At 36.8% G+C, this 17878-nt stretch overlaps 1 protein-coding gene across 1 annotated transcript in view; it reads right to left on the reverse strand.

Moving 5' to 3' along the window:
• The window catches only part of DOCK3 (dedicator of cytokinesis 3), a 924676-nt gene that overhangs the window by 214281 nt on the left and 692517 nt on the right, over positions 1–17878 (reverse strand). Inside the window, exons 24-28 of the mRNA XM_053721106.1 lie at positions 14054–14246; positions 12853–12980; positions 9963–10109; positions 8646–8744; positions 3790–3884 (exon numbers count right to left, since the gene is read on the reverse strand). Of these exons, the coding sequence (XP_053577081.1) occupies positions 3790–3884; positions 8646–8744; positions 9963–10109; positions 12853–12980; positions 14054–14246 (662 nt within the window). The remainder of the gene's footprint in view (positions 1–3789; positions 3885–8645; positions 8745–9962; positions 10110–12852; positions 12981–14053; positions 14247–17878) is intronic.

Consider the following 17878-nt stretch of genomic DNA (forward strand, 5'->3'; position numbering starts at 1 on the left):
CTATGCATTCCAATCTGGACTGATTTATAGACAGGAAGATCTTGTTCCTTTGAAATCTGCTCGATAGCTCAGGTCTGGTTAAACTGATTAAATTCAGCTTGCTTGGCTTTGCTGCAACACAAGCGGACAGCTCCACCTACTGGCTATTTTAATAAATGCACTGCTTCTCAATGCTTTTCAATAGCAGTCACATGACTGGAAAAAAAGGTTGGTATTCTGAAACGGTGTAAATTTAACCGTTGTAAACTGAGGGCCACCTGTACTAAATACAATTACATGAATAAATAAGAAGTCAGTAAACAGCATGTGCACAATTATTTAAATTTATTGATCTCTGCACCTTGTAAAAAAAAGAAGCTTTGTTTGTTTTTACTCAAGTCAAAATTAAACTTTCATGATTCAAATAGGGCATGTAGTTTTAAACAACTTTCCAATTTACCTTCATCATCAAATTTGCTATGTTCTTTTGGTATTCTTTGTTGAAAGCTAAACCTAGATAGGCTCATATGCTAATTTCTAAGATGGTGATGACGGCCTCTTATCTCAGTGCATGTTGATAGTTAGACAGTGTTAGCTCATGTGTGCCATATAGATAACATTGTGCTCACTACTTTGGAATTATTTATGAGTCAGCACTGGTTGGCTAAAATGCAAGTCTGTAAAAAGCACTGAGATAAGGGGGCAGGCTACAGAAGCTTAGATACAAGGTAATCACAGAGGCAAAACATGTAATAATATAACAGTGTTGGTTATGAAAAACTGGGGAATGGATAATAATGGGATTATCTATCTTTTTAAACAATAAAAATGTTGGTGTAAACTGTCCCTTAAATAAAACCACATCATAGGGTTGCTCTTAAATCACAACCTGCTCTATCGAGCCATTCCCTTTAATGTAGCGTGCTCCCACCTGATTAAAGCTGCCAACAGCTTTATCTATCTCTGAAACATGCTACATTGAAATAAACAGCACAATCAAGACGGTTGTGATTGTTTGAAAAACATAAATAAAGCTTTATTTATTTTTTATAAGGCTCAGAGATACGTAAAGTAAATAACTATGCACAGGCTGCACAGTTGTAGTATAAAACATTTAGGGCTAGATTATAAGTGGAGCAGTAATTTGCGTTTCTGTCATAGCGATAACTCATCTAGAATTACGATTTTTACGCTAGTTGGGTTGCGCTGGTATTAAAAGTTGAAAGAAAACACTTTTTGCTCTAGTGGTAACCTGACTAGCGCAAAAACCCGAACTTAGAATATCGCGTGTGCGTTCACGTATTCTCCCATACAGTCAATGGAGAAAAAAAGTTAAAAAAATACACCCCACTCTCGCACAAACACCATCACATATTCTCATTTGCACTAACCCGAGATGAAAATAGGAATATTTTATATTCCAATGTTCTTTACGCTAAGGAATATGTTCTATTTATTCATAATTAAATATTCCTCCCTATATCTAAATGTTATTTTAACAAATATATAGTTATACCTATTATATAGATGCAGTGGCGGTTCTAGACACATTTTACTGGGGGGGGGGCAGTGTTTAATCAGAGGGGCACATTAAAAAATGGAAACAAACTACTAGAAGAAGAAAAACAACGTAGAGGCATACGTTTCATTTCACAAGTAACCATCCCTCCCTGCTTAACATGGGCAGATACTGTTGATTCATTTACTCAATAAATGTATTATTTATCGAAATGCAGTTTAAAATACTGCACATTTAACTGTCCATTATTTCTGTGAAGATTTTAGTGGACAGCTGGCAAGCCTAGCATCATATTGAGCCTTCCGAACATAGGAACAGCATGGAGACAAGCACCTCAAATCAGCTCTTCAGTCTTTAGTGTGTTTTATGAGCATAAATTTTTTTGTCTGTGGGCATAACCACCCCTGCAGCCTTCAGAATATTTTTTATGGGCATATAAGAGAGACCTTGAGGTAATTACGTTATACTAATCCACTTCAGGCTTCACAATAGTGGTATAAAGGAATAACCTGATGGAAATCATATTATAAAATCCTACTATTTACATAGTATATGGTATAAAGGAATAAATTGAGAGCAGATCACATAAACCTAAACCACTATTAATATTTTCTAGCAATATATAACCAGCATGGGGACAATCACCCCCTAGTTCAATATCTAGCCCACAAAAAAACAAAACAAAACTGAAAACATTAATTGGAATGGTCTAAACTAAAACTTCTTGGAGAGAATAAAAATGAAAGATTTGGTTACATCTGCAGTAGGTGGAAGCAAGGATCAGTCTGGCTTATAACATTGCTGCAGACAATTATACACAGAACGTTATTCAAAGGGTGACTGTATAATGCTCATATATTCATAATATTTTCTGATGCAACTTATTTTGTTTATGAGGTAATATATTCCCTATAAGACACACAAATAGACACAGATATACCATCCATAAACGCTAACTCACCCGGGTCACCCCTGTTTTACTGATGCTCCCCTGACAGTGCGGGTCTTCTCACTGACGTGACGTCACATGCTTGATCATGTGATGTCTGACAGTCTCACAGCACGCATAGATCAGGAAGCAAGCTGTGCCTGCTGTCTGCTAGACTAGTAGTCCGGACTCAGTCCTGCTCCAGCTGAGTAGCAAGCTAGAAGGGGTGCCGGTTGTGGGTGGAAGTGGAACATGGGTTGGGTACAGCCGGATGCGGCCTGGTCCGGACGTAAAAAAGTTCAAACACACTATCAATCCTGTTAAGAGCTATGTCCGTTTTTTTTAATAGATATTACCAGGCAGCTCAGAGGGGGTCACGGGGGGGGGGGGGGGGGGGGGCAGGGACATTTTTACAGGGGCACTGGGCCCTGTAGGCCCTCTTGTAGAACCGCCAATGTATAGATGATTATATATAGGTATAGATATATACAGATATACTCTATTTAGGAATATTTATTTTAAAATACAAAGGGCTAGAGTTATGCTTTTTTTGCGCTAGTCGGGTTGCGTTTGTATTTTTAATATATATATATATATATATATATATACATACATACATATATATAGTATATCTAATATACTGTATATCTAATAATAAAAAAGTACATTATTTTCTATGTGAAGAACATAAGAATGTAAAATATGAGTAACAAGCTTCAGGGTTTGCGATTTAGGTTTAACGTGTTGTCGGGTTAGCACACATGAAAAATTACTAATCTTAAGGCGCATTATTGAAATATTAAATATAAAATATTAATAATAATTACTAAATATATAGATATATTCTATGGATTATTTAGAATATTTTACAGCAATGCATTCAAAGTCCACCCCTCCAAATAAGCAAAACATTGGTTAGAGCTAAGGACATGTAAAAAAGGGAACATCCTTGCTGGTACCTTTGGAAATGATTTTTTACAAACTGCCACTAGTGCCAGCATTTTATGTTCTGTGTTTCTGTGCCATATTCCTCAAATTATGGGCTAGATGATCTAAAGGTCTCCTTATCTAAGTATCTCACCAGTATTTTTAGGGCCCTCAATTTGTAAAGGCAAATATCTTGATATGCGGTTATGGATATGAAGGAGAAACACCTACTGTATGTTACAATATAAAATCTAAAGGTTTCCCTAAATAATTGTTGATAATTTTTCTCTAGGCTAGTTTTAAATAATTGGGCCCTTTGTCTCTGAGGTGTATGTTCTGTGCTTCTATGTTGTATATGTCTGTGTCATATTCCATGTTTCTCTAAGTTCCTTGTGTTCCAGTGCTGAATACTCAGTGTCCCCTGCCCAGTTCTCACTTGCTGGCTAGAAGTCTCATCACTGTCCAGTCTGGAGGGAAGACACTCAACTTCAGTAAGTTCCGGAACACACAGAAAATCTTCAGCAGGAATTCCTGAGACATAAAATAAAATTAACTTTAGCACCCAAGATAGTAACTAAGGTACCAATAAGGAAGAACAACTGCATTGCAGAGACTATAATATTGTATAAAGTTATAGCTGTCAGTAATCACTACACCAATACTCAGTTACTAAGCTCAGTATTACCCTATCCAGAGCATTAAGCCAGTATCTGCAAGTTCATCTAACATGCCTTAGTTTTTTCTACAGAAGTCTGATAGGCTAATATACTCAAATGACTATTACAAAACTATATAAGGCATATTATTACACTATCGTGCATTTATCTGAGATTCTTAGCTAAACATAGGGTTGCCATATTCCATTTTAAGGGGGGAAATATATGTAAAATACATGTCAGGGCTCTTACAATGGAACATTAATCAAACATATCTTTAAACAGCCCATGACATATTTCTTTTTCATAAGTTTCCTCCCTTATAAGAGGAAATATGGCAACCGTAAGTTAACATTACCTCATACGTAATAACATAAGTGTCCTCCTTTATAAGAGGAAATATGGCAACCGTAAGTTAACATTACCACATACGTAATAACATAAGTGTCCTCCCTTATAAGAGGAAATATGGCAACCGTAAGTTAACATTACCACATACGTAATAACATAAGTGTCCTCAAGCTTAAAACTACCCCATACTTAAAAACATAAGGGTACTCATTGTTCTTGCAAGACGTTTTTAATGGGTGCACCATCCAGCTGATTATACTGACCACCTGGCTAAAATTTAATCCAACATTACGCTAAAATAAGCTAATATTAGAAGTTTTCAATGTTTCTTCCACAAATTATAATTAAATATATTTATGTTAAATTTTTCAATTTATTTGTGCTTTGGATAGTAGAAAATATTACACTGCCCCCACTCGGTTACTTTATAATGACACCTGGGTGGGTACTTATCACATAAAGATACTTAATACCATGGGGCCGATTTATCAATGTCTGTCCAACATGATATGCTGTAGTGCATCATGTCCGGCAGACATCGCTGAATGCTTATCATTGCACAAGCAGTTCACCAGAACTGCTTGTGCAGTGCCGCCCCCCTGCAGGCTCGCACAGAAACAGGGGCATCAAGCTCCATTCAGAGCTTGATAATTCGGCCCCCATAAGGGTATTTAAAGGTTGTTGCCCATTGCAATATATTCAAGGATGAATATTATTAAAATAAATACCAGCAAAGGGCTAGGTTACACGTGGAACACAAAAATATTATAGCTATAGTGCTTCACTCAAACAAAATCAATACTGCTTTTCTTTCTACTCATATAACAAGTCCAAAGCAGGTCCTTTAATGCGCTCATATACTACACTTCTACTTCTATGGGGAGCACCGTACAATTCATGTTGGATATCTCTTGAGCACTTAGTTGATGGCACACAAAAAATCTTCATGTAGTCCCTTGCTATATTATTTTAATTTATGTTGAAATTATTTTTATTTCCATATCACAGCATAAATAACAGTATATACATCCTGAGAGCAATTATTACAGTGCCTCAGACAATGTGTCATCTTAAATCAACATGGGAACATTTTTAACTCATAAATCCTTAACATTGATCTATGATAGATATCATGAGTAATGATCATTAACAAACCTAAATAAGAAATAAAAAAGAGAAAAAAAAAAGAAAATAAAAACAAAAATAAGAATACAAATAAACATTAAATCATGTCGTGTTGTCAATCAATTATGTCTGGGATCTAAGCTGAGTGCGTCATTTGGCCAATTTATAACTATAAGCATCTAGTTTATAGAGTTTTTACCATACTCTTCTATTTGTGGATTCTGTCACCTGACCGTCATTGTTGAATGCATTATCCAATAGAACCATATTTTGTTAAACTGTGTAGTGTCTCCTTGTATCCATGCTACCCTTTTGATAGTGTGTATATGTCTTTTATTTTGTCTAGTACTTCTTTCCAAGTAGGGGGACCTTCCTTCCAGTGCCTCGCTATGCACACTCTAGTGGTCGTGCAGAGTATTTTAATGAATTTATTAATGGTGGGGTTCAGGTTGGGCAATCGCCTATGAAGAAGTGCTTGGTCTATGGTTAGTACTATTCGTTCGTCTAAAACTTTACTGAGGAGATCATTGAGCATTCTCCAAATATTTTTGATGGGTTCGCAATCCCACCACATATGTTTATAAGAACCCTGTATCCCACAGCCTCTATAGCATAATTTGGACTTATTTATTGAATAGTGTGATGTTTTTAGGGGCGTAAGATACCAACGAAATGTTGTTTTTATAGTATTTTCCCTATGGTCCGCACTAATAAGCCCCTTACAGGATTCGAAATATAATTGGTCCCATTCATCTTTTGAAATCTGATCTGCCCCGTCTTCTTCCCATTTTATCGCTATGGACGATTTCTCGGTGTAATGTGTGTCCTGAATTGCTATATAAAGTTTAGAAATGAGCTGCTTTTCCCTAGTCGGGTTTGAGCATATTCTTTCCATAACTGTGGGTGGGTGTTTCCCACGGGAGATATCATACTTATTAAGGGCAGAAGAGATTTGGAGGTATAGGAACCAATGTAGTTTGAGTGGGGTTATTAGCTCCTGAAGGTGATTGAATGAAATGATTTGTGAGTGAATGAGAAAGTCTGCCACCCGGTAAAGACCTTTATTAGCCCACTTATCTAATGTGTTGTGAGTTTCCTTGGGAAGCAGGAGTCTGATCGGTTTGACCCAGGTGCCTGGAGACAACATCGTTGGGTGTTTAGTTAATTGTTCCCAGTGTGAAAGTGTATCTAATGTTGAGGGTAGGCTACGGCTATCTTGGTGTATATCTTTCTTGGAGTTCCACAGAAGGTCATCCGTGTAATCCGATTCTATACTGTCAGTTTCTATTTTTGTCCAGAGAATCTCTCTTAGTGGTTTCTGGAGGAGCGAGGCTTGTGCTGTCCTAGCTGCTAGATAGTAAGCTTGTAAGTGTGGCATTCCTACTCCACCTAGACGCCGGTGTCTAGTTAATATATGGGATGCTATCCTAGCAATACCATCTCCTCTTAAGAATGAGATTAGTTCTGATTGTAGTTTCTGGAGCTCCGAGGAAGGGACCCTGATCGGCAGTGCTCTAAAGAGGTACAAGATCCTCGGGAGCACATTCTATTATTTTAATTTAAAGGGACATGAAACCCAACCTTTTTCTTTCATAATTCAGATAGAGCATACATTTTTTAAACAATGTTCCAATGTTCTTCTATTATCTAATTTGCTTTGTTCTGTTGGTATCCTTAGTTGAAAATCACACCTAGGTAGGCTCAGGAGCTTGGAGCTAGCTGCTGATTGGTGGTTGCAAATATATGCCTCTGCATTGGCTTACCTATATGCTCAGCTAGCTCCCTGCAGTGCATTGCTACTCCTTTAATAAAGGATGCCAAGAGAATGAAGCAAAATAAAAGTAAATTGGAAAGATGTTTTAAAAATAAAGCTCTATCTGAATCATGTGGGGTTTCATGTAGCTATATATATATATATATAAACATTTCTTCCCATATACCATATCCCTTGTCATATATCATATTTCTTTAATTTTGCCACAAAACCTTTTTTTATCATTCAACCTTTGTTGAATGTGTTTTCTTGTATTTTGCTATACAAACTAGCAAGCAATAATGGTTGACTTCAGGGGGTCAATTTATTAAATGTCGGGCAGCGAATCATGTCTGCCCGACATCGCTAACATTTAACATTGCACAAGCATTTCTTGTGAAATGCTTGAGCAATACTGCCCCCTGCACATTCGAGGCCAATCGGCCACTAGCAGGGGGTGTCAATCAACCCGATTGGATCGGATCGTAATGATTGCAGTCGCCACCTAAAAGGTGGTGGAGAAGTTAGGAGCAGCGGTCTTACGACACTGCTTCTTAACTTATGTTTTCAGAGAGCCGGAAACTTTGAGCGGAGAAAGAAGCATCTTTTAAATTAAATTGTTAATTGGTATTTTAGACTGAGCTCGAAAAGAACTCTTAACTTGTAATACGAGCGGAATGATCATGTTAAGAATACATTTTTTAACCATCCACTTTTAATAACAGATTATGTATTAATCTTTGCACGTGACCAAGTGCAAGATAAATTACCCTGGTCTATCAATTCCACTCCACTTGTAGTCTAGCCCAGTGTTTCTCAACTCCAGCCCTCAAGTGCCGCTAACGGGACAGATTTTCCTGTTATCTGAACAAGAGCACCGGTGAAATAATCAGCTGATGGATGAGAGCAGGTTAGTAACCATGGTTACTGATCAGCTGATTATTTTACCTGTGCTCTAGTTAAGATATCATAAAAATCTGGCCCGTTATTGGTACTGGAGGACTGGGGTTGAGAAACACTGATCTAGCCCACACATGGAGGCCTATTTATTAAAGGTCTGTCGGACCTGATCCGACAGTGCGGATCAGGTCCGACAGACCTCGCTGAATGCGGAGAGCAATACGCTCTCCGTATTCAGCATTGCACCAGCAGCTCTTGTGAGCTGCTGCTGCAATGCCGCCCCCTGCAGATTCGCAGCCAATTGGCCTCCAGCAGGAGGGTGTCAATCAACCCGATTGTACTCGATCGGGTTGAATTGCAGCGATGTCTGTCCGCCTGCTCAATGTAATCAACCAACAATGAACTGTCCAAGGTGCTGAATATTGTTAACTTCCACTACCATCCTCTCCACTTCCTTCTCTCTCCTGTCTTTTCTCTCCTGTGCCCCTGCATCTACTTAGATCTTACCTTAAGCTCTTCTTTGCTCTGGAAGTTGTGCAGCAGATGTTGGTAGTGGGTATCTGACATCAGGCGCAGCAGAGACAGGAGGCAGGAAACATACTCCCCCTGACAGGGGGTTATAGTCAGAACAATAACTGGATACCACAGGGATAGGGGGTGGAGAGGTTGTATAGGGGGACAGGGACATTGTAAAATGGAGTGTTATATCTATAAAGTTTACTAAAATCTATCAAACACACATTAATGATGATATATCTGCACATCAAATATCTGTAATAGATGGACTAGGATGTAGCTCACAGTCTAAGTCACAAACTCACAAACACAGAGGTACATTGGTATATATTCACTAAACCTTTGACGGTAGTAAATCAGAAGCAATTTCAAAGTATGAATGACATGCCCATGCTCTGTGAAACGTTTTTGATTAAATCAAACTGTTTGTCTCACAGAGCTGACAAAAACACTGAATATTCATAATTATTGTTTTCAAGGTAAGTTTTCTAATAGCTTTCAAATGACTTCCCCTAACAGACTTGTCAATCAATCTAACCATTTAAAAATTGGAAATATATATATATATAAAACTAAGCTAAAAATTATTGTCTTGTAGAATAAAATAATATACAATTTTCAAATGATGCAAAACAGCAACATATATTTTTGGTAGTAAATATGAAACACTGAGAGAATAGTAAAAAAATGATGAGTTTACATAGTTGCCGGTAATTATCAGGTGTAAAACAGTAAAACTATTGCTTCACAAAATCCTGCTTACATATTTTTGCACTACATTTTACAAGTTCATAACAAAGCTATGCAGGTGATAAGAGTTAAATAAGCATTTTCTAAATGATTTTCGTCTATTTATCTCTATTGTATAGCCTGTAGGCATTGGGCAGTACAGAAATTTACATATGTATAGGTACTAAATAGCCCTATACGTGATTTCTCATACCACTAATAAGATCTGTAGGAAATATATATATCCATACTTACAGAAAGAGAGAAATACCATGGGGCCTATTTATGATGCTGCGAGCGGACATGATCCGATATAGCAGATCAGGTCCGCTGCACATCGATAAATGCCGACAGCATACGCTCTCTGCATTTATCATTGCACCAGCAGTTCTTGTGAACTGCTGGTGCAATACCGCCCCCTGCAGATTCATGGCCAATCGGCCGCTAGCAGAGGGTGTCAATCAACTCGATCTTATTCGATCAAGCCATCTGGAACTAGAACTCTGAGGTTGGCGGGATAGAGTGATGGAATCATGCAGGAAGGGGTTAGAGAAAAATAAGTGATTGTTAGTTACTAACAGTGATCTCTGCTGTACACTGTGGACACCGCTGGCCTCTTACCGCCTCCTGGGCCTGAGATTTACTCATGATGATAAGAAGTGTCTGTAGGAGAACATCTAACAGGCTCTCCTGCAGCATCTGCACCTCCTCTCCCACATCCACCTCCTGCCAGAAAGAAAATAAGTGTCATTCCTTGTTTAAAAAGAATTCTGTGTATATTTCTGTGCAGAACAGGAATTTATTAAGAATGTAATATAATATAGTTTGTTACAAAGAAGGGAAAGAGCGGTTATATGATGAACGCTTCACTTTTAATATATTGTGGGAATTTATAGATTAACATAGTAAGAACTGAGTCTGTTAAATGAGTAAATTCAATTGATCTGTTAGACTTGAAAAGAAAAAGGAAAAAAAAAAAAGGACCGGAACCTAGTTGCCAGTGCAAGTCAGGATGTATTCATTCAGGTAGGAGACAAAAGGTGCATCTCCTTCTATCTGACGCGTTTCGTGCATGCGTACATGTGCTTCCTCAGAGATAGTTACCTGATGTCACAGGTGAGCCTAAATAGCTTGTATTAGCTAATGGGAAAAGACCCAATTCACTCGGACCGAGGGAAGAGTAGTATACAGGCTCAGGAGTGGCATACAGGTACATCTTTTGTATCGTTACAGATGGCAAAATAGAATAGAAAATACATTTTCCAAAAACATACAATAAACATAGACAGTGTTACATTGTGTGCAAAACTAGACTAACAAATAATTACTAGTTATAATGTGCGTAACATATATAGTAATGAACTTATAGCTAGAAATTAAATGAATGAAAGTAGCAATAAGGGTAAAATTTAATAATAAGAATAAAGTAGAAAAAATAAAGATGAAAAAATAAAGATGAAAATATAACTAAAGTAGGATAGAAAGGGTAAGAAAGAAAAACAGACAAAAATTAGAGTGAATTAACAGGTCTAATATCAAAAAGTATATCAAATTTAAAATGCTTGTATGTGCACATTCTTAAAAACTGTAATTTTAGCGACACTGTGTTGTTCTATAGGGTATGTTGGTCATGCGAGTCTGTGTGTGAGGAAATCCCATCCAGATTTCTGTGCAGAACAGGAATTTATTAAGAATTTAAAATAATATAGTTTGTTACAAAGAAGGGAAAGAGGGGTTATATGATGGACACTTCACTTTTAATATATTGTGGGAATTTATAGATTAAAGTGAAAGTAAATCCTAGCGTTTTACAAACTCTAGGATTGACTATTGAAACAAATAAAGGGGACTTTCATTCATGAAGTATAAGATACTTCATGTAGAAAGCTCATTTATTTGATTAAATCGATCATCGTTTTTACCTTGTACAGGAGCCCACGGCAAAAAAAAAAATTATGGCTAAGAGGTGACGTTTTCACCTCTTAGCCAATAGCCGTGCGGTAATTCCGGCTCCCATGAGTGCCAAGCCGGATTTACCGCACGGCTATTGGCTAAGAGGTGAAAACTTCACCTCTTAGCCAAATTTTTTTTTTGCCGTGGGCTGCTGTACAAGGTAAAAAGGCGATCGATTAAAAAAATAAACAAGCTTTCTACATGAAGTATCTTATACTTCATGAATGAAAGTCCCCTTTATTTGTTTCAATAGTCAATCCTAGCATTTGTAAAACGCTAGGATTTACTTTCACTTTAACAGAGTAAGAACTGAGTCTGTTAAATGAGTAAATACAATTGATCTGTTATGCATAACTGCAGGGCATATAATGAACTTATATACTATATTTTATATATTATTCTATACTAACCCCTGTTTGCTGTTCCATTATTGACAGACAACAGCACTCCTCCTGTAACTTATAAATCCAATGCTGTCTGCCCTACATATGATGTCAAACATGTACACCAACTAAACGTCTGCATCATTGGTCACAGGGAAAATGTGACAGCCTCAATAACAGGAGAGGAAGAATTTTAGACTCAATTTACTTCAAACCTGCAAAATTCAGACCCGATATAATAGAAGCTATGATTTTTTTAAATAATATTGATTGGGGACCTTGCTGTTCTGAGATATACAGTAGCCCTAGAGAGTTCAGAAAATACGATGTATGATGTATCACCATGGTTTAATCAACATGATAGTCTGGCTCACTAAAGGGACACTGAACCCAATTTTTTTTCTTTCATGATTCAGAAGGAGCATGACATTTTAATCAACTTTCTAATTTACTCCAATTATCAATTTTTCTTTGTTCTCTTGCTATCTTTATTTTAAAAGCAGGAATGTAAATCTTAGCAGTCAGCCCATTTTAGGTTCAGCACCATGGATAGCGCTTGCTTATTGGAGGCTGACATTTACCCACCAATAAGCAAGCATAACCCAGGTTCTCAACCAAAAATGGGCCGGCTCCTATGCATCACTTTCCTGCTTTTTAAATAAAGATAGCAAGAGAACGAAGAAAAATTGATACTAGGAGTAAACTAGAAAGTTGCTTAAAATTGCATGCTCTATCTGAATCATCAAAAAAAACTATTTCTTGCTCTTGGTTGCACCTGGACACATTAAGTCAACATTTGGGAATGTCACATTAGAAAACTATCTGACCTCAAATTTAAGCCTTCAAAGCCCTTTCATCTCGGAAAATAACTCACAATGTACAAAATTGTGTGGAATAGTCAATTACTTTAATATTTTATTTATTTTAACTCTCCTAGTCCCATTTAATTCAACCACTGTTTACTAGGTCGACTATCATTTATTGCAACATGGTTGTTGATTTATTTATTTCTTCAGGAAATATGTCACTGGGCTGGCATGTGATGGTGTAGTTTGTGTTTACAATATATAGTCTGGGATCCCTGCAGTAGTTAAGAGGTTTGACACTTTAAAGACAGCTCTAAGCTTTCTCACCGTTGAACTGCTTTTGATAATGGAGAAGATGCTACTGAGGATCCCAGAGCAGACCAGAAGCTCCTTCTGTTGTCTCAGGTGCAGGTGGATATGATGAAGAACAACAGGCAGCAGGATCCTTCTGGCCTCTGTAAGAGGGAGAGGGCACATGCTGACACACACATAACTGATACCCCACAACTTGTTATACACTTGTGTACTTTATCTGGATCAAAGAACAAAAATGTAGTCTCCAATCCAGAAGAAAATCCTTGGATTGCTTACATGGGATAAGATCCAGAAAACACGTTTCAGGGACACACCCCTTAGTCATGTGACTAAGGGGTGTGTCCCCGATTAGCTGTGTTTTCTGATTTTTGTTCTTTGATTGGATATTGTTATGAGCTTAGCAGTTGCTCATTGCAGTTCTCCTATGCAGGACTGTGCTGGCTGTTCATATTTCTATTCATACTTTATCTGGAACCATTGATAACATAATTATACTTCTTCAATAATTTTGTAGACTGGTATAAGTTACTTCGATAAATGCCCAATTGTGTGTAATCTAGAATAGGGTTCTTCAAACGTTTTTTTTCCTCAAGACCCAGTGCAATGATACCACATGCTATCGCTCACCTATTCTTATTTTTGGTTTGAAAATTTTTGAAGTAATATACAACAAGATAGCTGCAATTTTTGGCAAAGTGACTAAAATGTGTGCATACTTTATTCCAGATTGTAGTCAAACGTGTTAGTGTTGTAAAACACACACACCACACTCTCATAAAACACACACACCACACACACTCTCATATAACACACAAACACACACACACACACACTCTCATACAACACACACACACCAAATACACTCCCATACAACATACACCACACATAGACTCTCATACAACACACACACATACTCTCATACAACACACACACACCACACACAATTTTATACACCACACACACTCATATAACACATGCACATACTCTCATGCAACAAACACACACATGCTCATATAACACACACTTATATAACACATACATATACCACACTCTCATACAGCACACACACACACCACACAAACTCTCCTACAACACATACAAATCGCAACCAAGTAAACATAGTGTTGCGACCCATTAATGGGTCCCGACCCGTCGTTTGCAGAACCCTGATCTAGAATAATTTTTTAAATTCTTTGTATAATGGTATCCCTACCTGGATATGAAAACAGTCGGCAATCCACGGTGCGGCCAATTGATTGGAGTTTCACCACATCCATGGACTGCCCCAGGTGTAGAGTGCTTGGCAGGCTGCTAAGTGTGCCACGCACAAACTCCGCCACTTCTGCAACTGAGAACATTGGCAGCAACTCCTCAAAGATAGCAGGGAAGGAGCTAAGGAGAGCAGCCTGTGTGGAGCATATTTCATAAGTCGAACACTATACAAAAAAAAGTTACTGACAGTTTTACAACAAAAAATACATATTATTTTGCACCACTGCAACATAAATTATTCTTAAAATAAATTTGCATGATTATAAAACCAAACACATCTCTAGACAATTGTACAGTAATATCCACTGCAGTTCATGAAAATGACACATTCACTAGTCACATTTACTAACATTAGGAAAAGTATATTAGGAAAGAAATGAATATGGCAAAATTACAAAAGTATTGCCATTTGTCTGATACACATACACAAGTGGTTGTGTATCCTCTCACTACACAAAAGTATTGCCAATTGTCTGATACACATACACAAGTGGTTGTGTATCCTCTCACTACACAAAAGTATTGCCATTTGTCTGATACACATACACAAGTGGTTGTGTATCCTCTCACTACACAAAAGTATTGCCATTTGTCTGATACACATACACAAGTGGTTGTGTATCCTCTCACTACACAAAAGTATTGTCATTTGTCTGATACACATACACAAGTGGTTGTGTATCCTCTCACTACACAAAAGTATTGCCATTTGTCTGATACACATACACAAGTGGTTGTGTATCCTCTCACTACACAAACGTATTGCCATTTGTCTGATACACATACACAAGTGGTTGTGTATGCTCTCACTACACAAAAGTATTGTCATTTGTCTGATACACATACACAAGTGGTTGTGTATCTTCTCACTACACAAAAGGGTTGTGCATTGTGTAAAACATGAAAAGATGTAATTGTATTGCACTGGGTTGTGTATCTTAAACGTATATACAAAATAATCACCTTGCTTTACAATAGGAAAACTGACCATATCTACTGGATTAACCAATCCACCCAAGCTCACGTGTCCTCATGATAGATTATTAGGGGCCGTATATAACACCAGGAAGTCTCATTCTATTTTAAAGAGAAAAGCTGGGATTATTCAGCCCACAAAGGCAGATTTTTGCACACTTTGTAAAATGGTAAATGGCTAAGCAGAGAATGGCCATAATGTGTGACAAAGATCAGAATTTTATTAAAAAAGCATAGGTGAATTTAAGCAGCCAATTTATTTTATATCAAGACAGGGGGTATGTGGATGTGTGCCAGTACCCCCTTTTTGTGTAACTATTTGGTTTACTGTAAACACTCCCAAATATGTTTTTAAACTCTCTATCGCTCTCTCTCTCTCTCTCTCTCTCTCTCTCTCTCTCTCTATATATATATATATATATATATATATATACACATAAGATATATAATATATATACGTATATATATATATATAAAAATGTATATGGTATATGTGTGTATCGCCTTTTTTTTTTTTAAAAGGATTGTGTATTTCCTTAACACGCAAAATCCTGTATAACACTATGTTCCACAAAGGAATATCCATCTCTCTAGCTTAAGGTGTCACTCAACAAATTTGCTCGCTCTCTGGGTTACCACAATATTGCTAGGTGCTATTTACTATAGTCTTTGATAAACTGTTCTTCTTATGAGTCCATGCTATATATCAGCAATAAAGCTTTAATTGTTAATATGTATATATATATATATATATATATATATATATATATATATATATATATATATATATATATATATAGATTATAGATTACATTTTTGTGTATATAATGTTTTATTTCCTTTAATGTCCCTTTACATTTTTAAAATGTACCATGGGAATTCATTATTTTTAAAGTAGTGACCTAGTACACAACTACACAAAGAGCTGTGTATTCTATGCTTAAAAAAGAAATGTATGCTGTATATCCCTAAAAACACACAGGGTTGTGCATCTTTGCTATACAAAAGTGTATCCTCTGCCACACAATGGGATGTGTAGTTCTACTATGTGTCTTTAACTTAGACAACAGGTTCTGTATCGACCTACTACATAAATTGTCTCTGAGGTACACACAAGGTCAGATCTCACCTAAATAGACACCTGGAAAAAAAGTGCTGGCTTTCAATAGAATTATTTATTTTGATTATAATTAGGTGCAAGCCTCTTACAGTGTTACTGATTTGTACACTCTGTAAGTCATAGTTTTTGTACCTGTTCAAAGCACTTTTAATATAAGTTTTTTTTTATGCCATAATATACTGCTTATTAAGCAATATATATATATAAAAGAAGTTGTAGATCCGCACTCACTGGACTTCAAATGGATATCTTTAAGGTCTGATGAAGGGGACGGTTTGATCCCCGAAACGTCACTATTCACTAATAAAGATATTCATTTGAAGTCCAGCGAGTGTGGATCTACAACTTCTTCCATGTGATATATGTTCCTGACACCCTGTCAGAGATTTTTGGAAAGTGAGAGTGATGATCCCTGGAGACTTTGAAATATATACATATCTATATATCTATATATCTATATACACATAATCTTTCATATTGGCTCTATTTAAAGGGATACTAAACCCATTTTTTTTCTTTCATGATTGAGATGGAACATGCAATTTTAATCAACTTTCTAATTTACTCCTATTATCATTTTTTGTTCGTTCTCTTGCTATCTTTATTTGAAAAAGCAGGAATGTAAACATAGGAGCCGGCCCATTTTTTATTTAGAACCCTGGATAGCGCTTGCTGATTGGTGGGTACATTTTAGCTGGCTCCTTATCTTAGATTTTGGCTTTTTCAAATAAAGATAACAACAGAACGAAGAACAATTGATAATAGGAGTAAATTAGAAAGTTGCTTAAAATTGCATACTCTATCTGAATCGTGAAAGAAAAAAATTGGGTTTAGTATCCCTTTAAGTAACTGGATTGAACTTGGACCGCTATGATTTAGCATCAATGAGCTATACACAGATCAATAAATAATAGCTGTACCTGATGCCTTGTTGATATGATAAGCTCCTAGGGGGTTTCTGACCTCTGTCCCTATAGTATTAGTACCCATTTTGCCTAATAGTCTTCTAAACTTCAGCTTAGTTAAATATAGGCAGGTTTTTAAAATTGTTTTTCATTGACTCTGTGGAGCTGTATATTGGAAATGTGGGAACATATAACGTATGCCTGATGAAAGTTTGAATGCAAACTGCACAAATAAATTACCCACTCAGAAGAGCTGGTGGACTCAACCCTGAAGACTCCGCTACACATTTAAAACCCAGATTAGTAAACATGAATAACCAATAGGTATTGCCTAATGTTCTTTAAATAGTGAAGGAACTCTTCTCTAGAATTTGTTGTGGATTTTCAAACAATAGGACCTGTTGCTGATGACCTGCAGGACTCTAGGAATGATAAGTACAATTTTCATTAACTTCAGAGGAGCCAAGTCAAGCGGAACATAATTCTGAGAGGAGGAAAAACAGCAGGACACCATGTGTAAGTAGATGGAAAGATTATTATTATTGGTTATTTGTAGAGCGCCAACGGATTCCACTGCACTAATAATGAAAAAAACTGTCTGCCTTTTGGCATCAAAAGGTGTTGGGCCCCTGATTCAGTTCACAGGCCAAGAGGATAGAAATAAAACCATGATGGTTTAGTAGGTGGGTGAAGTGAGGTCTTGGTTTCTGATTAATTTCAAATGGGATAAAACAACTTCTTAGGCAGGAGACAGCACTGACAGATG

This window comes from Bombina bombina, chromosome 7 (assembly GCF_027579735.1).
Source record: "Bombina bombina isolate aBomBom1 chromosome 7, aBomBom1.pri, whole genome shotgun sequence".
NCBI lineage: Eukaryota > Metazoa > Chordata > Amphibia > Anura > Bombinatoridae > Bombina > Bombina bombina.